Raw genomic sequence first — 26,539 nt, 5'->3', positions numbered from 1 at the left:
TCCACTCTGTGGTGTGGCAGTTTAAATTAAACAGACAAATCCCTTCGCTCTCAGATGAGTTTGGCCTTTGATTTCATGTCCAGGGTGTAATGCTGACAAAGACGACAGATGGAAGCAAGAGGTAAATTGGGGAGAGCTAAAAGACTTTGAAAAATGGTTTTGTTTGTGCCTAGAAGCCATCCCCTCCACGCCAGAGGAGGAATGGCCACAGGACAGTGGCAGATAGTAGACCTACTATCCTGCTTGCAGGGCAAACTGAACACCTTCCCAGACTGCTCCATTCACATGGCCACACAGACCAGTGTTTCCTCCTCATTACTCTTCCAGATTATTTAACTAAAAAGTTGCAGAGCAGAAAGGCTGCTTCATACGAATTTGTCAGGAAGAACCAAATAATGTGCACAATAACTGAAATAAGCCAGGAAACGAACCTCTCCCTCCACCACTCCCCTTCATACAAACAAAAAAACACCAGTTGCCTCTCCAGAAGGCACCAGCTAATTAATTTCATTTCCCAGCTCTTGTTTTATCAAAACAAGTATATTTAGCAGGGGCTGCCTGAACAAAGAAGTGACAGCGGGAAATTGCCCATGTGGTCCTAATGCAGACATGAATCAGCAGAACCAGGAGACTCACAGCAATGCAAGAAGGAGGCTTTTTCATTTCTTTTTCTTTCACATATGGTTAGATAACACATGAAAAGCGTCTTTCCACTTATACCTACTTATCATCATAGAAACATTTTCATTTATTCTAACACGCACACGTGCACACACATACTCCCAAATTGGAAAAGCAGCCATGAAGCCATTTAGAAAAATCATGAAACTCCCAGCCCATCCAATGCCCATTCCTCGCTGGAATTTCACTCACCGGAAGAAATAAATCTGTGATATGGAATATTGCTGAGGTGATTTGTGACTCCTTTCTAAATGGTCCCTTCAAACGGACTCCCCATCCATTTGAGAGCAGCAACAGATTTTGGCCTTGGCAGCAATTTGGCTGCTTCTAACTGAAGTAGAAAATGGGTAACGCAGGCTAGGGGGACTTCCAGCACACCTCCAAACACACAGGACAGAGCTGCACACTGTGAAGCTTCTTGCAGAAAACCTCATGAATGCACTGCAGTGCCACAGCCAACAGTGGAGACGGATCCTTCCCCTCTCACCCTCCAAGCCCTGCCTCTCCTACTTTGTCCTTCGCTGCTTGCTGTGCCTCCTTCCTTTCACCCCACATTTCTAATCCTTCACCGCACAGCGCTCCTGCTCCTGAATGAAGCCCAGAGGAGCCCGGGAGCCTGAGCTGATCATCTGTTATATTTTCTTTGGAAAGAGCTTGACGGCCCAAAGGAATTCCTGACAAGCGTGATGCCGCCACCATCACCAGTAATTGTGTCCCTAGCCAGCTCTCACCCACCAGGAGACTGCGAATGCACACAGTCACTCAAAGAATGCTGCCACGTCTCCTGTCACCATGGTCACTGGGGACAAACCTGTCCCGAGAACTACCCATATTACAAATGATTGCTGTAAATACTTAATGTGCATTCCTCTAATCCCTTTGTCAGAGTCACAGCCTCTCTAGACCAGGGTAATGCATTACAACTTTCAAACAAAGACTTGGTAGTGGCACGCTTGGGAGGGGGGGTGTTTGTAGATGTTTAATGGTCTTTTTCTTACAATCAAGGTGCTATAGCACATACGAAAGGCATCACATTTTTGGTGGGGAGAGGAGAGGGAGAAAAATAATGATACACTAAATACAAGAGGAAACACTGTTAAACTGCATGCAATTGTCAAAGGACACTAAAAAAAAAAATCAAGTTTTATTAAATACCTTTTACTACTGAAAAATAACATTTAGATGTGCCTGTGATAGATCTGAGCTTTAGCTGCCTGTAATGACAACTGTTTTATAGCTCCAAGGAACTTACACATTACGAGATATATATTTTTATACATGTTTTTATTAACAGTCATCTGAAATCTCAGCACATCTGAAAGCTTCAGCATCATTCACAGAACTGCATAGCAAACACGTTCAGCTATGATACTATTTGTATTGTGTGATGAAAGAAGGGCTTGAATAACATTTGTTTAGTCAAGGACTAACAGTCCTGTGCGGCCTGCAGGTGGATGTAGGGAAAGACAAAGTTGCGTAACGCTTCAGGCCTGCAAAGCAACAGGGTCACCTCAACCAAAGGGTTGTTGGGAGGAAACGCAAGTAAAATCAAACTGTTCTGCAGTCTGGGTTGCACTCAGAGGGCTGCCTCGTGTGCCCAACATGCTTCACAAATAATCATCACACGATTAGGGAAACAAGTCCTGAGGTTCAAGTGGGGCTTTACCAAATACCTCTTGTTTCTCAAACAACCATGAAAGAAGGCATTGGTAAGGAAGGTCGGTCTCAGGCGGAGATGCTGTTCCAGTGGGTGGGTGTTAGTCATCAAAGTCGATTCTGATGGGGCCGCCTGTCAGGATGTGGTTTGCCACATGAACAGATTCCTCCTCCTCCTGTTCCTCCATCTCAGCTGACCTGCGCACCCGTCTCCGGCAGCCCTGGGCGCAGCGAGAGCTCTCGTCCAGCGCCCCGCACACGAGGATGCGGCAATGCAAGAACACCTCCTGGAGGGTGGTGAGACAGCAGGCCAAGTCAATGCGCAGCTCTGGGAATCAGACTGGCAGTGCTGCCAGCTCTCACAGAGCACAAGCAACACCATTCCCACGGCACAGCCATTTCTGTCCCCTCATCAACAAGGTCCATATCCACCATTGCCATCGACAGCCAAACTGGCTGCTCCATCTGTTTCCTTATGTGCCCAGGAAAGGGCACGTTTTCCAGAGTGCCCGGCTGAGATGTCAGAGCATGGCATCTGTCTGGTAGCCAAGGGCTAGACAGGGAATATGAAGGTGTGAAATGATCCTCCAGAGGAAGGGATGAAAATGCCAGGAATAAGCTTGGAAGAGCTCGCATGGACTGGTAGGAGCTGTGTGGTAGGAGCTGCACGGTAGGAAGCAGGCCAAGAACGCATGAAGCCTCACAAGGAGATGGACTGATAGAAACGTGCAAGAGAATTTGACATGAGCTGAGAAAACATAAAGTTAGGAGACCAAGGGGCAAAGGAGGAAAACGCAGGTTGATGGGGGGCTAAGACTGGTAGTTGAGGGGAGAAGGAGAACACAAAGGGCAGGGAGACAGCTGCCTTTTCTTTCTTCACAGTAAAGGCAGACAATGACAGGATTGCTGCTCCCTGCCCTCTAAATGACAAGGAGAGTAAGCAAGATCCCTGCAAGCAGCAATTAGGGAAGCAAATATTTGTGAATGTTTGGTCAATGGTGAGGTTTGAAGCAAAATCCATTGCACAGACTGGGAGGATGCAGGTTGGAGGCAGCAGTGGCAATCAGACAGCCAAGCAAAATTTCTGAATTTTGAAAGATCTCATCTGTTTTAACCCTACTGAGGCTCTCCAGGAGCTGGAGCGGCAGCTTTATGTCTTTTGGAGCAAGCAGCATTGGCTGAGCATAACAGTGGCTGAAAGACCTGATTTCTTCTAGCACAGAAAAAGAAAGCTATTTGTATTAGGAAAATGGCATTATCCTTCAACTGTCCTCCCACTACAAAGCTTCTGCCCCAGAGTGCCACCAGCCTGGACGGCCTGTTTTCACATTGAATTAAACAGTATGGTGGCCTGGAACAGTATCTGGAAACCTGGCATCTGTACTCACAAGAGCTAGAGAAGATACAAGGCTGAAGAGATTCAAAACTATAGACTGTCTTGTTTTAAAGATAGCACACTGCATAATGTGCCTAATTCCCCAAGTTCCTGTTTGGTGACTGGGAACGCTTTTCTTGCCCAGCACACAAGGGTCCACTAAGACTACCCTGGAAAAAACAATGATTTTAGCCTGCTATGGCATTGATGTTCCACAACTGTCCTTCATATTTTATTTAATTTTAGTTGTTTTTATCACCCTCTCCTAAAGTACCTGTGTCAGGCTCCTGAAAGACACAACTGCTGGAAGTGGCACAGCAGCATCTGCCTTGGGTCAGCCATTCCTCCCCTTCGCACTCTAATACAGCCAACTCTGTGCTGAGACTCCTCAGTCAGATCAGGGCTGATGCAATATCCGAGAGGTGGGTTTTGAGCTTACCTTGTTGTCTTTGCCCACAAACTTGAACACGGGAACCTGGAAATGCTTGGCAAGATGGTCCTTTGACGTGTACTGCTTCACCGAATCATCAGAAACGCAGCTGGGGAAAGCAGAGGGATAGGCTTTAATGGGTTTCCCAGAAATGGAAAAAGAAAGAGAAAAAACATCCCAGCCTATTTAACCAGAGAAAGGAAAGGAGGGCTTGGCTCTCTCAAGCTAAGCTACCATCCATGTTACTTCCTCTTTGGCCACAGGAGAAAATTCGGGAATGATGGGGGAAAACAACAGCGATGATAATAGCATCTCCAGACAAAGAACAGCTCAGCAGCAGAGAGCTGGCAGGACGTGGTCCAGTCCCCTCAGCAGAGGGACTGCCAGAGAGCTGCAGGCAAGTTTGTCCTCATTTCACCTTCCTGTGCAACAGTCTGCAGTGATCAACAGAACTGTTATACAGTATATAATGTATTATGTACTTTCTGTATATACATATATATGCACATAAATCATACTTAAAATGAAGAAGCCTGTACCCACATTACTAAAATATCACAGATGATGAAAACCACAAAAATCCAGATTTACTGTGCTTTACATCATTTACATTTTTCTTCCTGCTGGACTTGGTCGGACAGCTCAAATTCACTACACTAAAACTCATAGTTTCAATTTCTCCATCACTAGCACTATACGATCATGTGAGAGGTCACAGAGCTGCAAGAAAATAAGCTACTTTTATAAAAAGTTACATTCCAGGTGCAGTCTATTCATAAACTATTACAGCCTAGTTACAGTTTGACAGAGAAACAGCAAGACAAAAAGTTATGGTGACTTGATAATTACTGCTGCCTCCTGGCATTTTGAGAGGCCCAGATGCTGCTGTTATATTGCATTACAATGCAGCATGTCCTTTCTAGCAAGTTAATTCCAGAAATGTGGACTTTGCAAGATATTTAAAAAAAAAAAAAAGCAGTGGTGGAAGAGAGAAGAGGTAACGGTGTGACAGCTGAAAGTCCTACTCTTGCCACAACCTTTAGCTTCCATCTTTACGCCAGGAATATGCAAGGCATTGTCAGTAATGCTGACATTTGACATGTCCAATTATCAAGCAGCAAACCCCACATCTATACGTAGCTCTGCTTTCACTAGAACGTATATTTGGAAATCTGTATGCTGTTCGGCTGACTCTGCTCCGTGGGTGGTAGCCTACTGCAATCCCTCCCAGAATCGCCTTTCTGCTACGTACAGGAGAGCGGTGTATGTTCATGGGAACACGAAGCATTGGTCTGATCCTAGCATTATTTTCACCACCATGTATTTGTGCAGCTTTTCTCAGCCTGTGGAGGTCACAGTCTGAAGGGATATCCCTGTCTGCAGCACTTGTCTAGTTAACGTGCCTGGGAGGCAAACAAAAAGGCATCCAAGGGGAGCTAATAAACTAACATTGTGCATCGAGAAAAACTGACATAGATTCCTCCCCCTTGAGGCCAAACACTAAGTGTTACTAAGTTGTTTAGGATAAAATTACTTTTAAAAGTAGCATTCCTGAAGGCATCTGATTGTAAAGAATGACAGGTAAAGACTTTTCATAAGTGACAGGCCAAGCTTTGGGGCCACAAAGTCAACTCATAGGCATGTCCTCATTTGTGAGTATATGAACTGTGATGATTCTTGGACACTGGCTCAAACTGACTTCTAAATCCCAGGTTCTCCAAAGGTTCTGCACACTGGTGGCAGGAAACCTACTGGTTTGGGGCTAGGGAGAGGGAAAATGGAAGAACAACAAGGAGGAACCAGGGATACATGGAGCCCCTACCACACCCCGAAGCATGTCTTATGGACGGTTCCGACAAATACATTGTGGCATGACAAAAACAGCTCAGAAACCTCCCAAGTCACAGGGTCAAGCCCTTTTGCATTGTGTGTGGGGCCACACCATGTCCCACCCTCCTAGGAAAGCCCCAGACCCTGCTTCCCACCTTGGAGAGGTGAGAAGGAGCAGGGAGCACAGGTATGGAAGGAAAATGGGTGACCCTGGTCAGGATATGGGGTAAATAACCCTTTTCTGTGCACAATGTGCTTAGGTTAGGGGAGCAGAGAGTGGCTGTGCCATGGGAGCTGTGCTCTGACTCTCTTCTTGTGGGGTTGCAAGGTACAAAGGAGGGCTTAGAGAATAACGTAACCGCCTCAGCCTACAAACGGGGGGCAGCCCGAGGTGTAACAAGATGAACCTTGCAATGGAACTACCTTAACCACATCATGCTCAGATAAATCGCAGCTCCTGACCACATCAGATTCCAACGGATTGCCCTCAGTGACATGACCTTGCTCTGGATGCCCCAGAGACCTGCAGTGTTTATCGCCTGTGCAATCGGTCAATGCCTTCTATTTATTTTTGTTTTGAGAAAGAGGAAGAACAAGATCAGAAGTGGGAGAGCTGCTTTGGGGCTGGCTGGCTGGGCTAGCAGCAGTACAGGGTATTACAGAGACAGAGGGGAGGAATCTGGGAAAATCCTGATTTCCAGTGTGGTCATATCAGCATAGGGAGAGGGTTGAGGAGTCCCACAGAAGAAGGCTCCCACCTCTTGCCAACTGGAGATGGCAGAGAATTAACAGGGAAGAAAGCAGGACAGGGAATTTTCCCATCCCTCAGTCTAAGGTATATCCCCTCAAATTTAAACAGTGTTTCCCTCTGGAAGCTGCAGTTAACTCCTGCAGGTCTGATCCTACATAATCAAACTGATTTAAAAATCCCATCTTTATTGCCTTGGGCTTTTGGGGCTGGGTTGATGGAAGGAAACTGGGTTATTACAGAACTGTTTGGAGCAGGGACAAATCAGCAGTGTATTCAGCTAATTTTACTTTTTAATTGCTGCGAGCTCACAGAGAGACAAAGAACTCCAGTTAGCTCAATAGCACATCATTAGCCTTTGGTCTAAGTGAGCAGTTCAATTTAAATACAGCACAGCGCACGGGGGCTGGCATGTCTGGGGACACTGGGGCTTGCAGTGACGGCTGGAGAGCGGAGCAGGCTGGATGAAGCTCCAGCCAGTCGACTCCAGCCCACTTGTCCCTTCGGTGAAGTTTTAATGCCCTCTGCAGGATAACAGTACCAAAGGGGCTGCTGGTGCTGTAAATCCTCCAACTAGTGCTGCGGCGAATTCAAGAGGTGACATTTTCTGCCTTCTCCCTTCTCTGTTCAGCTCAGGTTTTGGCCACTGTTTTGAATCCCGTCATTTTCACTCATGGTGAGAAATGAATCAATGTTTGAAGCCTTGACTCTGTGAATGGTCCACAGGAACAGCCAAGCCAGGGAGTCGATAAATCAATCCTTCCATTACAAATCCCCTCATAAACCCCAGAAACGTCAGGTACAGAAGGACCGCAGCCTAGGATGGAGGGAGAGCAAGCTAATGCTGAAACCTTTGTCAGAAGGAAATGAAAACAGTATTTTTGTGTACTGGACACTGCAGGACCCTTTTGCTACAAGACAATCACACAGGACTTGTCATCACCAGCTGTAACGGTGGATGATTTAGCCTGGCAGCTGAGGAAATAATTGTTGTCCTCATTAGATGGTTTGGCAGACAGAATACAGGACTTAAATGAGCACAGTCCCTTGACTGTCGGGCTATGACACTTGGGTATGTCTTAGATATTACTTTGGCTGGACTTTCCGCCCTAGAGGATAGCAGACCGGTTCCCAACTGCAACATTTCCACAGCGTTGTCTGGTTAAGCTGTCAGGCACTGCTGGATGCAAACACTCCACACTGTCATGTTAGCACCCAAACAAGTGTCTGAAAACAGGAGTTCATTTTAGGAGCCACAGCAATGCTCCCCAAACCTCTGATGCAAAACCCAGTACAGTGAACCCACAAATCCACCCTGAATTTTTTTACTAGCGTATCCTGGAAAGATCACTAACCCCAAACACCTCAGAAAATTACAGCCTAACTGAGGGACCCTACGCTTACTGCACTGACAGGCATCAGAGAGAGAGCAAAGCAAGGGGAGCTCCTTGCGCTCCAACCAGGACCAGCCATGGAGTCTTCTGGCTCATGCTATAATAAGGCCATTATGGGAAAATTAAGAAACTTGCTCCAGTCACTGTGGTGGCTGCGTGGCAGTGGCACACAGCCATCGGGGGGTTCCGCCGATTGGTTTGGCACTCTGCAGGCTGGCAGAGAGAGGGTATCAGGAAGGATATCTTTTCTACAGGAGCCAACTCAATTATCCACAAGGTTAGTTACAGGGAAATACGTCCTGTAAAGGCTGCACTTAGAGTAACCTCTTTCACTGCCTCCCACTGTTTCTCCCAATCACTTTTGATGGAACAGGTGGTTTCAGCTTGATGGCTGAAAGGCCTGGCTGCTAGTGATTGCTAGGAACACAGCAGATAGGCTGCTGTGGAGGAGTGATAGTGTTTCCTGCGTCACACAGGCAATGCAACTTAGCCCCACTGCCAATTCCCATCTAATAGCCAGCAAGAGAGGGAACAGTGAACTCACCCATCTTGAATCAGGTAGTACTTCAGGATCTCGTCGATTTTTGAGGTGGGAGTGGCAAAGCAGCTCTCTACCAGTGTCTCTAGTCCATTGACATGTACCAAGGGTTCAATCCCAAAGTACAGAGAGTCCCGAAGCTTGAGGGTGGGAAGAGCACCCCTGTAGGGTTCATCAAAGTCTTTGTCTTTGAAGATCTCAAGAGTGAAGGGAAAGATGCCCTGGTTGCGGCTCATGATTTCCAAGGGAGAGTTCTTGAGGTTGGGCACATAACCTTCAGAGATGGTGTACCGGCGTGGGAACTCACAGGTCACCGGGATCAGCAGCTTGCTGGTGCGGACAATGATGTCCCCATTGCTTCCTGGAGTTTGCTTTGGCAAGCCGGTCACCAGATTCGTGGCAATGATTTTATCATTTATTACCTGCAGCAAAGAAAGGAGTTTAAGGGAAAAGGGAGATCATTGAGAAAGACCTCTCTTGAGTTCAGACTAGCAGCTGAGTTTACCTTGTTCAGGAAACTCAGACATAAACTAGCCACTGAAAGTACAGCTTGTGAATTTATAGGCTGCAACCAGAATGATGTTCATCCTTACCTACAAACTAAGGGCTTCTATCAGTTTGCTGTCAGCTTCGATGCACTGTACTCCTGTATGAAGCAGAGGAATTTGCTTCCAATTGCTACCCATCTGCTAAGATGGGCTCTCTGGTTCCTGACCAGTTGCCTGTATAACCTTTGAAACATTATCGGGGGACCAGATTCTGTCTCAACAGGAGAGTGAAGAGTGACACCACTTGTGCCTTCTGCACCAGCATGATGGTGAAGCTGCCTCTGTGAAGCACCAGCTGAGCAGAAAGCAGTACCCATGCCGACAGACGCACACCACTGTAGAGGAGATGGAACAAGCTCTCCTACTTTGGGATGCCACCCCAGGTCTAGTCTGAGGCCAACTGCACAGCAACACAGGAAACTGCTCTGATGGTACAGCTAAATCAACTTTATTCCCCAAGTAAGCCATAGCCAAGTCCCCAAATCCGAGAGCTCCCAAGAGACAGGACAGCAATAGGTATACATACGTCTACAACAGTGCCGCAGGACTTCAAGGAGAAATGGATGTTGACGTGAGTGCCATTAGATACTCCTTTGCACGAAGTGTTGATGAGGGAAAGGTCCAGGCCTCCAACCAGGTCCTTTGGGATGCTCACCTCAATAGAGCTGGACTTGCACAGCACTGGAACTACAAGAAAAGTCCCCAGAATAACAGTCTGCACTACAAATCTACCAGGGAGCTGGGGAAGGGCTATACCAGTTATTATTGGGCAAAAAAAAGGGCGATCATGTGCTGCATTTATGATTACTATCTTACCATAGTAATCTAACTACCTATCTTACATTCCTACCTACATAACACAAACCTCCTGAGCTACCATTGCCCCGAATTCTCCTGGCGCAGCAATGCCACAAAAGATGACCAAGATGACCACTACGCTTGCAGCAGAAGCTTAGCTATGCCGTATTTCCAGCTATACTTAATACTCAGCATGGGTTTGATTGCTATCTCTTGCACTGCTATGTCCTGGGAAGAGTCTTTCCCAGATATGGATATCAAATCCACAACACCCCAGGCAAAGCCATTTTTTAAGACCCTTAATCAGATTTTACATCAAACCCAGAACACATCAAAACAAGGCAGAGTAATTCCATATAGATGCCGAGCTAAAATGGAAGCACCTCAAAATGCCATAATAATATTTTTATAAGCAATAAACCCAGCTCTGACAAACAAACCCAATTAGCTTATTCATTCCACCTCCTTCCAACCTTTGAATTTTAATACAGATCTCCATGTGAACTTTTTAAAATTAAAATTCTATTACATAAGAAGTGGGAGAAAACATAGAGATTGGACAAAATGAAAAAGGAAAGAAGAGGGAATAATCTTCAATAAAAAAAGTAATTGCTATATATATTCCTTGGGTGTATACATATCTATTCAGTTAGATACAGGACAAGCGTACTGGTGCATATATTCTGGTCTCTTCTCAGCCAGAAAAACAACCCCCCTGCAGAATTTCCATTTATCTTATTTTAAAATCACATGACAAAACTTTTTGCAAATATACTAGTTCCCCAAGCTTTTTCCTAAAATTAATTACAGTCCCAATCCTTGACATTGATATGATCTGCCTTCCCTTAATTCGATCATTATTTATATAATCCAGGATTCTGGATCTTGGATACAAGCCACACTGCTAAAACATGTCTTTAACCCCCCTTAAAAAAATTCTCCTGTCCCAGCTAAGGTATTTGTAACAGTTAGTATGTACCTGCAGGGAGTATTTTTTATTAAAAGTTGATCTTTTCAAGGTGATATGCTAAAATGTATGCAGTGTGCCTAAAGCAATATGCTCTCATATAATGACATTGCTGGGTTAGAAGAGAAAATTAAAGAACTAAGAATTACCTTAACTTTTCCTCCATCCGCAGCAGAAGGCAAGCGGGAATAACCAAGCATGTCAAATGGCAAAGCTCACAAGGAGACAAAGGGACTTTGAGAATACAGTACAATGCAGACAGAGATGAACATCCTTTGGAGAACTGATTGGCTCAATTTCAATTTAAAGCTTCACTGTTCTAGTGACTCCTTGATGAATAAGAATATGTAATGCTTTTATAAAGATGTAATTCAGGGCAAGACAGTTTGGATCCCAACTGCAATTCTCCAAGTTCAGGACCAATTTGGTTCAGACTATCTCTGTTTCTAAAAGTCTTTGGCACAAAGGGGAAGAAAGAGGAGACACCCATTTAACCTCTGCTTGGGCATTGCAGGGGTTGTCTGTGTGCACTCCACCACCTGGGCACAGGAACAAGTCAATGAAACCTGTGAGCAGATCCACTTTTGATTCAATCCAACTCATCACTATTTGGGAAAACACTCTGGGAAACTCCTTATACTAATCATCTCAGAGTAACCGGTAATGTAATTCAAACGACCCCAGACATTTGTACACAGAAGAGTAATCAATACTGAGAACAGTGTTTCAGTTCTTCCAATTTAACAGTGGTGCTGCAAGCAGAGAGACTGTGTGCATCAGCGTGATTCAGCTCTGAGCAGGCCTGATGCCCCCAAGACAGACTTCCAGCAACAGCATCGTAGGGGGAGCTGAAAAGGAGCTGGCAAGGTAGCCGTGACTATATGCAGACATGTTATTCCAGGGCAAGTGATGAGGTCCTGATGGCCAGGACTGAGATGCCCAGCAGAAATGAGTTATCCTGGGTGCCAAGGAATCCACTTTTATTCACAACTTCTTACATCCGTTCAGAGAGCTGCACTCTCCTGACTTGCCGTCAGCATCCGTCTCTTGCATCCCTGCCCTGGGCTCACTCCAGCCTGCGAGGCTCCTGAGAGCCTCACCCAGTCTTCGCCAGTCAAACATTTCAGTTCTTCACCCTTGTACACAGCAGACCATCTGTAAGTACTGGGAAAGCCTCCTCATTACTGCTTTAAACTCTGCTTTGCACCAACGCCTGCAAGTACCCTGACCCTGGTAGGAAGCTTCTGTGGCGAGTCCAACACTCATTTTGCTGTCTGCTGCTGTTGGCACCACATTCCTTGTCCAGCCTGTGGCTCCTTCCTTGGCCTTTCAGGGTACAGCTGCTTAGAGCAGAGGTAATCTTTTTGCACAGACTGCTCAGTAGAACAGGCTCTCTGGTGCTGGGGAGCCCTGAACCACTGCTACAACCACAAATAAACTACATCATTGTACTCTGCTTAGCTGCACACAAGACTTGGGCATGGGAGAGGGGAGAAAAGCATTTCACCACCACACTTCCGAAAGAGGTGGGGTACTAGGATGGTCTGTAGAATTCCAAGTATTTTGTTGGCTGGTATCTTTGTGGGAAAATTGTAGCCAAGACTGTGACTTCTGTGGAAGATTATTAATGTTTGTTCTGAATGTAGAGACAGTGCAGAGGAGGGTTGATAGGCTGCAAATCCAATTGCTTCAGGCAACTGTGCCTGCCCTGCACTGTTAATTGTACCACTATAAAACTGATTAGATGCCATAAAAAATTGCGTGGTACAGTTCCAGATATATTCTGTCATATCTGCTCAAAATTGCAGACCACTGCGTGGGGACATAAATTCATGAAATGCAAAAGAACAAGCAATTTTGCTTTATGAGATGCCATATCCCAAGCCCCAGCTTGGCACCCGGCAGTGCTGCTGCTCTCATTAGCAGCCTCAGAAGAAGTAGAAACACTGTCTGGGAAATGCACGGCCTTCTAACCCCGCTGGGGTTGCCTCAGGGAGCCAGGATTGAAGAACATTGCTCTTTTCTGGCCTGCATCCATCAATCAGACCTTCAATCAGTAAGTGTAATCACAGCTCTTGGAAATCCCCATCTCCTCCTCTCCACCTGGCTCTGCTGGAGCAGTAAGCACTACTGAACCCCAAGTGTGCAGTGCTCACCCCTGAAAAAAGCGCCCTGCATTTCTAAAAAGCTTAAAAAGCAGAAATTTCATCTAGTAGAACCATTCCAGCTTCCTCTCTGATGCATACCTGCCCTGTTGGCCACCATGAAGTCTGAATCTGTTCCTCTAACTGATGTCTGGGTACTTTGTAACACATCAGACTACAGGAGATTCTGAGCACACCAGATAACACCAATGAGCTGGTGTTATCTAAAGCCCAAGCGAATTAGCCCCTGACAGGCTCCCTTTTATTGCATTTTAGAGCCTGCCCTGGCTATGGCCCGAGTCCAGCCCATTAGCAAATTCCCATGGAAAGGTCTGAAAGCAACCACATGGGTTCTTCATGGGGCCACCAAGGCAGAACACAAGCAGAGAGCTATGAAGTCTGTCTCTGCCAGGGCAGCAGTGTACCTTCTCCAGCTTTGTGCTGAGCCTGACAGGCCTTAGCAGTGGCCGGGCAAGTCAGATGAGGCCCACCAGAGAGCATTATCTCTGTCTGCCTTTCACATGCCCACATAGCTCTCCTCAACACACAGTTTTGACTGAATGTCCCTTCAGCAGTGGATCATAGTAGACATCTCTGTAAGACACACAGGCTGCTTGATGCTTTCAGCACCTCAGGGGCTCAGCTAGCTGTGGGATTATGAGACCCAGAAGAATCCTGGGTGCAAGTCCTGGATTGCAAGAAGTCATTGCAAGAGGAGCTACAGACCCTCTGCTTAACTCTCAACGCCCTCAGGAACTTCTCTCTGATCCTCTGCTCCCTGCACTCACTGCTGCAGAGCTAAATTGACCCCTGGGAGCCTGGATGTATTTGCAAAGCAAATCTCACTCAGCTCTTGCAACCCAAAACAGGGAACACGTTTATTCCCTGTGCATGCTATAGGTGCAAGTCAGTCGGCAAGAAGGACTCCCTGCGTACAGGAACGGAGTAAAGTTCATCAGATGGAAGGTCTTCCAAGGATAACATTGCCCTTGCCTCTATGCAGCAGAAGCAACAGTCAATTTTCAGATGCTATCTTGGGCACTTTTCCAAGGGACAGCAGAAACACCTAGTATCAGAACTAATGCCCTGCTTCAAGACATAGGAATTCTTACTGGAACGGCTACTGAGATACTTGGGCAAAAAAAAGCCTCTCTCTTTAACCCCATTCTTGGAAGGGACTGAACTACTTTAGCTGAAATTTTAAAAGCCCAGTTTGAAGCATGGAAAATTTCAGCTCTAATAGCACAAATTTGTCAAAGGCATACACAGCTGAAGCAGAGCAACGTAATGGGCAATGTTAAGCAATCTTAACTGTAAGTGAACACTGCCAAAACCGCCTCTGATGCAAGATGCACCCAGCTGGGTCCTGTGTCTCTGTTCTCCTGCCTGGTAAAAAGAACAATGTCTCCAGGCTCTCAGTTTTGGATGATCTGTCATTAACGACAAAGCTCCATTAACCAAACTGGAAAGGACAGACTAAGAGAACACGACAAAAACAAGAAGAAAAGTTCTTTCAGACATACGTCCAGGGAACAGAGGCTGTCGGGGAGATTTTGTTGACCTACCTTGGCAAGCGTGGTTGTCTTCTGACAGAACAAGTCCCCTCGGGCATTCACATTGGTATGTGTCTTCCACTTCAATACAGGTATGGCTGCAGCCTCCATTGTTATTGTGACAGCCTTCGATTTCTGCAAAAGAAAGGAAAATCAGCACACCCTGCTCCTCAGGCAGCTGTGTGGCACCTGCGCAGGCCCCAACATATACTCCTGGCTGACTAACAAACAGTATGACCAACGCAGAGCTCGAAGGCAACAGCATGGTGAGAGCTTGCTTCCAAGAAAACGTGGTGGAAACCTATTCTTAATTGTACAATTTCCTGTGTTTGTCATTTCACCATGAAGTTAACAAGGAATTCTGTGAAAAAGCTTACCAAATTAAATCACGTGCTGTAACTGGCATACATAAGAAGGCAATCTTCAGCTTGGCCCTTTCTAACTTCTGAGACATCCTCTTAAACTAAATTTTTTATGTTGTTTCGTACTTCAAAAAGGTGGGAGGAAAATCCTCTTAAAACTTCTACCATGTGGAACCATACTCACTCCCTTAGTCATCACCAGAATTAAAGCCCTGAGATTTGCAGGGGAGGTGTCTTGGGGAGGACAGACTTGCAGGTAGCCAGCTCCTATTCCCACCAGGGAACATCAGAGAGAAGATGATGTGCTCTTTGCCTGTGGGTTTCCCAGCTGTGATGGAGGTGGGCGTACTGGATTCCTGCATCCCCTTTGCAGGCTGAGGATGAAACTCTGCTCGTAGGAGTTTGTTTAGCAGGAATTTTGCTAGTTTGTGAGTTTTAGGCTTAGAGGTTGGCTACCCTGAGGGGCATTATCACAGGGACAGAACGACACAAGTTCATCGTGTAAGGTCGATTCCCCTCCTAATTTTCCCCATTCTAAAGTGCAGAGGAGAGAGGGCAGCACAGCTAATTGGAGGATTTGTCATGTCTTTCCTTACATCTTTTCTGTTCAGGTGAGGCAATTCTCTGAGGATCTCAGTTTTCGTGTAAAACATATTCCTAGCCACTACAGCTGCAGTAAAGAGCCTGAAAGGTCATCCAAATACATTCTGAAGATTTGAAAATGTAAGGCAAGTAAGGCCATTTCCGGTTGTTATTGGCTTTCTATTACAAAGAAAATAACAGAATATCATGATTTAAAAAAAAAAAAAACCCAAACATTTACTGCTTGATTTTTTTAACCCTTTGGGACGAACACTGCTAGATGTTCTCAGTAAAACAATAGTACATATAATATAAACAAATCAAATACAAAATATTTCTCCCTAAGCCTGCCATCAGAAATGACTGTGTGGTTTTCACTGAAATGTAAAGAAAAGAATGGAAATCCCATACTCAATCCTACCCATTGCATGGAAAACAACAGCCTGAACACTCCACAGGAGTCAAAGTAATGGGTAAAGCATTATAATGGAAATTTTGAGATACTCTTAACCCTACTCAGCCTCACCAGCTTATGTAATCAAGCTAAATCTCTTGCATTTGTTCTTTTTAGCAACAGCTGTGAGGTGGCTCACAAGTAAATCACATACTCTAATGGCTCACAAAGCTGAGGGCACATCTTTAGAAATAAAACTCACTAACAAGATTGTAAAAATCCCCAGCAGCACTGTTAAAACTCGTGAAAAGCACCATCCTTCTTCCAGAAGGGGAAATTAAATGATATATCAAAGGCCCTAAAATCCAACTTTGGGAACAGCAGAAACAAACGAGTTTCCAAGCACAGACTATTCCAGCCCTGTCAGAATAGCGCAGTGCTCATGAATAAAAACCGCCACGTGGCACAGCTGGTTTACGTGACACTCCACAGGCTCAGTGCTGAATGTGGAAGGGACAAAGCCCACAGGCCACTTTTGGCCCCACACAACTTAACAAGTACTTAAGAAGCACTCTGCACAGCAACTTTCCCCAGGTAAGTGTCATCTGGATGAGTGACGTTTTATTAACAGAGCTCAGAGAGGAGATTTTCACAGAAGTGAGATTAAATGTGCTTTGGTATCAAAGAGAGGGAAAGCAGGAACAAAAACTGAAGCTTGCAGCCATCTGTCAGTGAACCATAAAGAAAGGTGGAGTCCAGCCCCAAAATACAATGGCAATCCCTCTCTCTCCCTGTACCACGCATGTCTGCCACGCAGCAGCTAAGGTTGCATGCAGGCTGCTGATGTATTCAGTTCTGGCAATCAGGTAGCTCGAAAATGAGGCACATCTGTCACTATTATTCTTGTCTGAGGCCCCACAGTATCTGTGAACACACAACACAGCAGCTTTGCTTGTGAGGGAGCACAGTGCTCTTCACAGCTGACTACAGAAAACATCAGGCACAAGTCAATTTTTGCTGGGTTTTCATATTTCTGCTCAAAGACGTTTGTACATTGTTAGTGACAACAGATCAAACCTACAATTTGGTCTCTAAGCCCCTGCTAAGCTACCAGTCTAAACTCATCAAGGGTTTTCAACCTGGCTGTGCCACCACTGCGAAGTAACTGTAGCAGCTGCACAAAGCAGAACCCACAACTAACCACTTACAAAAATCAAACAGTCAAAATGCAGCCCTAATCTCAAATGTAGCTTCTGTTTATAGACTAGCACCCCATCTCCTCAATCGCTATCCTGGGAGGCTAAGTGATCCTCATGCGCTAGTCTAATGTCATGACACTACCCCATACCTAACGCTAGCTGTCAAACAGCAGCAATGCTAAATCTGCCCCCGCACAACTATCATACAAATCTCCAGAGCCAAATCCCAGCATCTCCAGCAATAACTAGTTCTGTCTGGACAACCGATCTTCCAGATTCACTGCTGCCTCTCCTCTCATGGAGATAAATACAAGCAAATCCCAACAGAAATGAACAAGGCAGGGAGAACAACAAGGAGACTCCTCTCTGCTTGATTAGAAGGATATTTCAGTAACAACCCCACTGGCAAGCACAGAAGTGATATGAGTGACATTTAATCCCAGCTGCAAGGAGCCAAGAGAGAACTAGTGCTGCAAGGGAAGGGGAATGATTTATATCGTTTCCAGCAGACTGTGACAGCTGAAGCCTCACCTTCACAGGTTTTCCCATCACTTCCCAGCGTGCGCCCGATCCCACACTCACAACGGTAGGAGTTCTTCAGGTTAACACAAAATTCGCTGCAGCCTCCGTTGTTCTGCTCACATTCATTTTCATCTGAAAAAAAAAACCCCACTGTCATAACATGGCCCCTGGTAAACACACAGCTGGCAAAAAGGGGCTGCTACATGGGAGTTCTGGTCAGACCGTGGACTGGCTTTCCTGGCCTCCTGACCTGGATCAGGGCAACAGAGATAAGAAATCCCACTAAATGCTAAAGACCACTGTCTACTGACAGCAGCAGAGTGTTTTGCCATGCTGTATCTACCTCAGGAACAAAGCAGACGTGGAGGGAAAGACCGCATGCACACAGCAGCCATTTCAGAGTGAAGGTGGACACAGTCCTACTGGGAAACTTCCAAACTGGTTCCACACGCTGGGGAGTTCGTGTTTGCGTTTATCTTCTCATCCTAAACTATTCTCCACTCCACTCACAAAGACCTTAAAATGGAGTTAACAGGACTTCGCTGCATGGTAAAACTAGGTGAATACCAGAACCAGTCAAAAATAAACCCTATCCTGTTTTTGATTCACACCTGCTACTGCTACACGTGGCCAACTACACTACAGCAATTTTAAGTGATTCACGCCTTATTTCAAAATAAAGACACAAGAATGAAAAACAGCTGTAAACATATAAAAAAAAGCTGAAATCCAACCAAAGCATTTTAATGAACCCCATGAAGCTTTCCCAAGAAAAGCCATGTCATGAGAAATTTCATCATTTCGTCTCCTTGCCCCAGCTCTGGCTGTTCCCTGCACCGGGCAAGCTCAGGCGTTCTTGCAGAAGAGCACTGTCAACTCACCGTGGTGAGACCTAACGTGGGCGCCGGTGCCACACAGGCCATCGCAACCATTAGCTGCTCAGACACTCTGTACTGAAGATGAGATGAAGAGCTCAGTTCTGACCTACTCCCTCTGGGGAGCTCCTCACTGCCCCATGACAGCCCCCCCTGCTCTGCTCCTCTGCAGCCTTCCACAGAGCTGCGGCTCCTACCTTTCCCGCTCAGAAAAAAGAGAAGTGCCTGAGCTGGCATCCCACACTTTCTGGAGCGGACTCTGGATAAAGGTTGCAGAATAGGCCTGGACTGAGTTTTTATAACCTAAAGCAATATACCCATGAATAGTACCTGTGTCACGTTTCTGTGCTGGCTGCATTCAGCTCTAGATTAGAGCCCTCCAGGGTGCTGAGGGTATTTATTGAGGAAAAAGCACAGCAGATGCTTTTGAATCTCTTGGTAAAGCTCTGAAAACTCCTCCTAATTTTCTGTTTTAAAGGCTAAAGTTCCTCTATGTCTGTCTGCCTTTTATTTTTTTGAAACGTACTTTGTTCTCTGAGATTGTCATTCTTCAACCTGATTTAATCTCTGTGTGCAAAAAGTGAATCAAATAGAGAGGAAAGGACAGTCATTGCTATTGCTGAGCCACAAAACTAACGATTTCTCTTAGGCAGGCCAGAATGCTGAGGTTATCAATCAAGGTTCACATGGGGTTTCACCAAAACAGCTTAGAAGTTACAATTTACTAGATATCAGAAGAGAAAAAAGAAAAATACCATTTTAAGAGACAGGTCAGAGATGAGCTCTCTTAGGTGTAAGTGGTCCCACACACACAGTACCACAGCTTGTAGCTGGTGGTGTTGTCTCCTTCCACAAGCAACGTGAATTGAATATTTTTAGCCAAAGAAATGGCTGGTACCCTGCTTTGGGAGGCAGGAAGCATGACCAGGAGACACACACATGAACTTCCCTTTTCACACATGTGACAGGCCCCACACTCTCCCTTCTAACAATAAAAATAAAGCTGCTTAAAAACAGAGGGTGAAGAGGGAAAGGGCTACTGGCAAAGGCATAGACATGCTGTTAGAAGGTCCTAGAGCTTGGCTTGGTCAAGGGCTGCACCCAGCAATTCACCTTGCCGGTCCTTCAAGTTCTATAATGCACAGCAGATCTGTCCCTGCTCTTCCGCACCAGTGACAACCAGCAGTTCTGGGACACAGGCTGGTTTTCTTGAGACTGGACCGGGAGAGCGCTGAACTGATTTTAACTATAGCTTAGTACAACATGGATCCGGCTATTCAAGAGGTCAAAGGCAATGCACCAAGTTGGTGGATCCATGACAGAAAGTCTAAGACCTAGTCTAACCCCTAAGTAAGTTTGCAAATGAAAATATAACTTAGGATCAGCAGTTCTACTCTGGGATTCAAAGCATATAATGTACTGAAGAGAAGTCAGCCTAGCACAGGGAGGTTCACAGACAGAGCTGCTTAGCATTACTGCAGCATCTTCAGCCCCCCTCTTAGGTGCTAAGCTGGGAAAGGAAGAATATTCTCCGCATAGGAAAGGCATAGGAAAGGCTAATACAGATTTTTTTGGTTTCTCTGGAAGGCCGGCACGGTTGCTCTCAGAGATGTGACTGTGCAATTACTCAGCACAACAGAAAGTCATCAGAAAGATAAGTGAGCCATACAACAGGAGAAGGTGCAGGGAGGTAAACCAGTGTGATTATTACAGCTGAGATGTTGTGCCATCCGGTTCTCATGAAGAGAAGCAGCAGTGCAGAAACTCTGCCCAGCCTGGCCATGGGGGGATGAAGGCAGCTGCAGCACCCGCAGACAGGCTCAGGACTCCTGCATGCCTCCCTGCTGCAGAAAATCCTTTCCTGTGAGCCTGCGACACATTTATTGAGTGCTGGTGCTTGTCAAGGGCACTTCTGTGACTGGAAGTTTTGCACAAAAGCAGCCAATAAATGCTTTTAATTAGCTGAGAGAGCTAAGTCAGCCACTCAGCTGCAGAGATGTGGAGCAGCTTAAGCAAAACCCTTCTGTAGAACTGGTGTGAGCAAGTGTAAATCTGCAGCAGGGCCAGGCTGCTCTCTCCACAGACTCTAATGACTGTGGCCCCTACCCTGATGCCCACAGACACGAGGAGTGTGAAGAAAGAAACAACCCATGCCTGCTTTGTCAGCTGTAATCCATACAGAAGAAACTAATCTGCCACGCAGCCTCCTGGACCAGCTCTGCTTTCAACTTCTCCACCAAATCAAACCACAAAGACAAAGAGGAGATCCCACTTCCCCCAAACACTAGCACCCCTTCTTCCCTCTACATCACCTCTTCTGATCCATCGGTGTGGCTCTGCAGCTCCCCAACAGTCACCCCTTCCCAGCCCCTTGCATTGCCCCACAGACCATCTTCATCCTAAGACCTCACTGTCCAGGTGCTCTCCTCCCAGCACCACACGCACAACCACAGCCGTCCTCTCCTCAGAGGTTCATGGGGATTCCCTCACAAATCCCTGAAGCCCACGTTCCCCACTCCGCTCTCACTTACAGCCCTCCACCTCCCTTCTGGTCATGCTAGTCTCTGCCAGTGCAGCCACCAAGGGTCAGCCGCCTGAATACCGCCTTGTCATGCTGCCTAAAACCACTGTGGCTGTGCTGCGACTTACAATCCTTTGGCTCTCCTCAAGCCCCAGGCCCTGAACAATGTCCCACAAGGGCAGTAAGTATGGTGAAGCTTAGTGTGTAGCCTTACGCCAGCCAGCGAAACTTTTCTTGGAGAGAAGAGACATTCAACAGAGCAGGTGAGAGGAAATCTCTAGTGACAGACCACATAGCCATTCCTGAATACCAATGAGACTGTACCATGATCTTGCAAAGAGATTCTGCTACTGACAATGAAGCTGCTGCCTTCAGCAGCTGGACCACACAGAAAGCAAATCTAGCCTCTGTACACATGCGGCTCCAGGGGCACCAGAACGTATTCAGTCATGGGATGTCGTATCTCACCCTGCAGGGAGAGATCGGGAACCATTTACAGAATCAAAGACCTGTTCTAGGCAGCAAGGGGGAAAACTCCTCTCAGAATACTTTTCCTTTTTTGTACTGCATTGTAAGATAATGGATTGAGACACGAGCGACGAAACAAAGGGGAAAGAAAGCATCAGTAACTGACAGAAGTTATTTCCACCCTTACCAAGACATGTCTGTCCATCAGGTCCTAGTGTCGTCCCCAGGGAACAAGTGCAGTCACTGGTGTCCAGGCAGGAGCCCTGGCAATCCACCACATCACAGATGTCATAAAAATCTAGGGCATGACAAGAATGTTGTCAGCACAAACCACTGAGCATGCAACAAAAATACTGTATTTGTACCATCAGCTTCACGCCCCGTGTCTAGTCCATCAGTTACAGACCTAGCCCACATTAGGAAAGCTGAACTACTGAAGCTGATGAGAAACAATCTAGTTTAATTACTGTAAGTCAAAGATGCAAATTTTGGCTCTGGTAGCATGCCAAGACAAACCACAAGGCCCACAGAGAGCATTAAATCACCACGGCCAGGTCAGCTAGGGAAGATTTCCGCTAGCTGAACAAAGGCTCGAATTCGCGGAGGGGAAAATGTCTAACTGATCTCATACAGACAGGCCACCGTCTGCACTGCATCACCTGACACACTTCTGGGTGAGAAAGCCAGAAACCAGTCACCACCTCTCTCAGGTATATGGATGCTCACAACCTCTCCTGCATCATGGGGACGAAGGGGTTTCAGAAAAGCGATCTCAGCAGTTACTTACGCCCACAGTATGCATGGAAACAAACGCTAGGCTTGGTTAAGTGATACACGTAATATCCGCCGGGACACGCCTTGACGTCAATCGTGGTATTCCAAAGGCAGCAGTTCCCATTGAAGCTGGCACAGGCTTGGCGTGGGACGATGCCATCCGACTCTCGCGGGTGGCTGCCATTCAGCCAAATGGGAGCATGAGTGCCACAATGGTTCTCCGGGATGCAGAAGGTAGGCATAGCATCGCCAGCCATGCCAGTGAAGCGATACCACTCCCCATCAATCTGACTGTCGCATGTCGGCTGGCCGTGGGAACCGTTTATCTGATGATCTGTGTTCCTCCAGGGCTCATTCAGGCTGATGTAGGCAGAGCAGGGGTCCAGGGCTGAGACATGCAGCAAGAGACAAGAGAGAACATCTGGTAGATATCAAATCAAGTTGTTGACTGATAATTGCAAGGAATACAAAATAATTTCTTTTTCTATTCCTGACTAGACAGAATCCTTGTGATAGAGATCTCCGGGGAGAAACAGCAATACCAGCTAACTAATTGCCTTGTGGAAAATTTTGACAGCTCGGCTTAAATGTCTTGGAAGAAAAAGTAAATTAACAGAGCTCTTACAACATTATGCAACAGTCCGACTTGCTGTTTAGCTGCCGTAGAGTATGACGGGGGGAAAAAAAAACCAAATCTGAGGTCCAGGTAGTGATTTTGCCATGAGAAATATGTCTTGGGAGCACTGGATCTAGCCTAGGACATTCACCCTTTGTTCAAGTACTAACTAAGCATCCGCAAGCCCCTCTTGAAGTCACTGGTAACTCTCCCACGTGCCTTGGAGAAAAGGACCAGACTTCAAACAGGTTATGCAGCCTCTCTCAAAATCCATCCATAGCCAGTGTCAGCCCTCACAGTTGAGTTGCCATAACCATAAGCCAGAGATCACCTTGCAAAGCATCAGTTAAAATGTGAACTGCAAGATATGCAACAGGAATGCTACGTTTAAGGTGTACAGAAAGAAAATATTCCATTTCAATTATTAGACCCCTATATAATTGTAAGCAATCTCTAAGCATAATTTATCAGCTCCTACTCATTTCAGGGTACAATTTAAAACAGCTAAACATAAGAACTGCTCTCCCAGGTCACAATGAAGTTGATCTACAGCCCAGCAGGCCGTCTCTAACCAAGAGTGTATGCTTAGAGAGGTGAGGTAGGAGAAAGAGACCCTGCTCCATTTACCTGGGGTTTTGTTCTCCACTGTCTCTCCTATAGCTATGCACATTTATGCCAAGGTGAGTTGAAAGAGCTGTAACTCAAATCCGTGCACTCTGTAAAATTCTGCAGCGGGGCAAGAGAGAGACGTGGCAGCCCCCCGTATTTAAAGATCCAGTTAGATGTACCCTGGTCTCCTTCAGAGACTCTGTCCCCCACTTCCCTCTCTGTCCAATGCTAACCACCCTTACGATTCACAGCATCTGTTGTGGTTTTGTGTGATGTTGCCGCCCCCCTGCATCTGAAACAGCTTCCCCGTATCTTTTTGTTTATTATCTCAAAATCTAAACAGCATGAAGGTCTGAATCAGGACCTTCTGGGGAGCAAAACGTTCAACTCTTTACACAGTCATGTTCCTTGCAAGCCCACAAACCCTCCTGATCTCCATAGGAGATCAGATGCTTGTGAGTGAAGTGAGCGTTTGTGAGGGCAAGATATAAACACACGGACCTCCTGGTACGTGCATGTCTGTTCATGCAGTGCTCAAGGAGCGTGTCCCTTCTCAGAGGCCTTTCTGAACCTTCTGCAAACAATTAAAACGTAAGGATACCATATGGAGAAAAAAACCAAAGAATTGTTCATTACATTTTCAGTCTTCTCCAATTAACCCTGACTTGGCAGCTTCCTCACTAAAAGTCCAGAGGTTTCATTTTCATTTACATTTAATACCTGATTAAGCACTACTTACCCGTGACTAGCTATTCCCTATTAAGCAAAACGAATGCTAATACTGTCTTGAGTAAGGAAAATTGATTACCGTTTCCTAGAATTAGGCTAATAAACCCAATCATTCTGATTAATGCATCTCAGACTGGAATACCCTCTACTTTCCACAGCACATTTCTTTTTAAGTTCTAAAATTGCTTTCTCTCTTTTGTTTTGTTTAAACAATAGGGTGATGCAATTTGGGTGGGGGGAGACATCATATTGTTTCTATTAGAATGCTCTGGACGCAGAGGAACCCTCTTGGTTCATTATTTTGATTTGCTTCACTGACTTTGAAGTGGGAACTACAAGTGCTTCAGACAATGGACTTCAAGTCACCCTTATTTAGCTGCATCCCCTGTAAATACCTGTCCTACTGACATGCTATCTTGTCCCTTCTCACAAATATAACATCTCTCTTGACAAACATTCTTACACCTTCCTCAGCCGTAGACACATCTGGTTTGGCCTCAAATCCAGCATAAAAGGCAGGAGCAGCTGCCATAGTCACGAGTGCGCTGCAGAGCTGCAAGCTGGCACAGGGAGCGCAGGTCTGGGTTACGAAGGGAATCTCTATTCACGAGATACACAGAGGAGCAGATTCACTCCCACCACAACCAGCCTAGTTCTCCTGAGCAGCAGAGAGGGGAACGCAGCAAGAAATCTCTGATAAGATTTCACCAAGCAATCCCTCGTGAGCTCTCAAATTCACCTGCCTCTCCTTGCCTTCCCTAACCCACAGACAGCAGCAGCGCTGTTAAATCCCATCCTCCAAAAGCTTGCTTGACTTCTTGCGACAGGAAAAGATGAGTCCTACCTTTTCTTTGCTCGCAGCTGAACAGAGCTTCCTCTGGGCTTCCCTCAGTGTAACTCACTTGGTTTCCACAAGATGATTTAGTATGGCCTTAGGGTGAGTCACTGACTAAGATTAAAAGGTTTTTGTGTTGTTAAAAGCCAAATGAGGCGCAGCGAGGAATGCCCTGTCAGCTTCCCAGCTGGGCAGCACCAAAAATACTCACACTCTCATTAGCTTTCATATAGTATAATTAACTTTATGAAATATCCTTTGTAGACAGACTCTGAAAACACTCATCTAGAGAGATCACATTGTCTCCTAAACATTCAGAAGATAATTTAAAGACAAAATTTACTGAGATGAACATGCAGCAGCTCAGAGGGTGCTTGAAGAAGGCATTTCAGGGGAACAGAATAGCACACACTCACATCTTTTATTTCTCTGAGAGCTTCAGGCAGGAGTGAAGGGGAGGGAAACAAGTAGAAAAAGCAGACAGTGCTCTTTCAAACACTGCAGACCCTCACGGCCACCCTCGGACTGCCACCGCTGCCCCAAGCCAACCTCCCTGCAGGCGCCAAGCAGTCTTCAGCAGCACAGTTTACTGAAAACTAATTTGAGTTTTTAAGAAAAAACTCCACAAAAATATAGAAGCAATCAATTAACCTCTCATCTCCTCTCCCCAAACAACGAAAGCATGGAGGTTTTGCACAAGACATATAACTGTCTCCATCTCCCTCTGTTTTTCATTTTTCTTGGCTCAATTTTTTTCCTCCCCAACACTTCTTGCGTGGCCTGAGCAATTCAGCCTGACAAGCATTAGCTATGAAGTAAAGCTTTTCAATCTGTAATCTTGATGATATCATTAGTTCTCTAGCTGACAGGCTAGCATATATATTAGATGACAAATCAGGCTCTAGCAAGCATTCATAAGCCCACCATTCTGCAGAGAGATTAATCCTGTGTGTATTGTGTAACTAGAGGTCTCTGCTCTGGCACGACTAAGCAATGAAATGAGCAGCACTGCATTATGACACTAAATTCAGTTAAGATTTGTCAAAGAAGCAGGTGAAAAAGTAACATAATATCTACTCATAGAGCCTCTCCTCTGAAGGGAGAGGAAAATCCCACAGTGCCTTGGCAGTAGAGATTCTCCCGATACGGGAGGCGTCACGCCCTGTGACAGAAAGATCTTTCCAATTGGAAAGAACTTCACGCCACCTTCAAAGAAATATGATATTTCTCACATCTTCCAGTCTTTCACCTAAGAATACCAAGGCCCAGCACGAACCTTAAAGATGGCAAACAGAAATAAGCTTGAAGGCAATGCCTCTTTACTCACCCATCGAAGACACTGGCTGCAACTGGATGACAAAGCACGCACAGAAAAACAAGTACTGAAACAT

General features: G+C 45.9%; 1 protein-coding gene across 1 annotated transcript; it reads right to left on the bottom strand.

The window, feature by feature from the left end:
- Positions 1-1,913: 1,913 nt before the first annotated feature.
- Positions 1,914-26,539, bottom strand: OIT3 (oncoprotein induced transcript 3). The gene is made up of 9 exons (XM_050898908.1): positions 26,476-26,539; positions 22,373-22,747; positions 21,773-21,883; positions 17,731-17,853; positions 14,675-14,797; positions 9,727-9,887; positions 8,659-9,074; positions 4,152-4,251; positions 1,914-2,624 (listed from the first exon to the last, which is right to left on the bottom strand). Exons 1-9 carry the CDS (start codon positions 26,537-26,539, stop codon positions 2,439-2,441), a joined length of 1,659 nt encoding a protein of 552 aa, XP_050754865.1. The 3' UTR covers positions 1,914-2,438.

The sequence above is a fragment of the Gymnogyps californianus genome, chromosome 6 (assembly GCF_018139145.2).
Source record: "Gymnogyps californianus isolate 813 chromosome 6, ASM1813914v2, whole genome shotgun sequence".
Lineage (NCBI taxonomy): Eukaryota > Metazoa > Chordata > Aves > Accipitriformes > Cathartidae > Gymnogyps > Gymnogyps californianus.
Note: the sequence above shows the minus strand (reverse complement) of the source record. Positions and strands in the feature narration are given on the sequence as shown.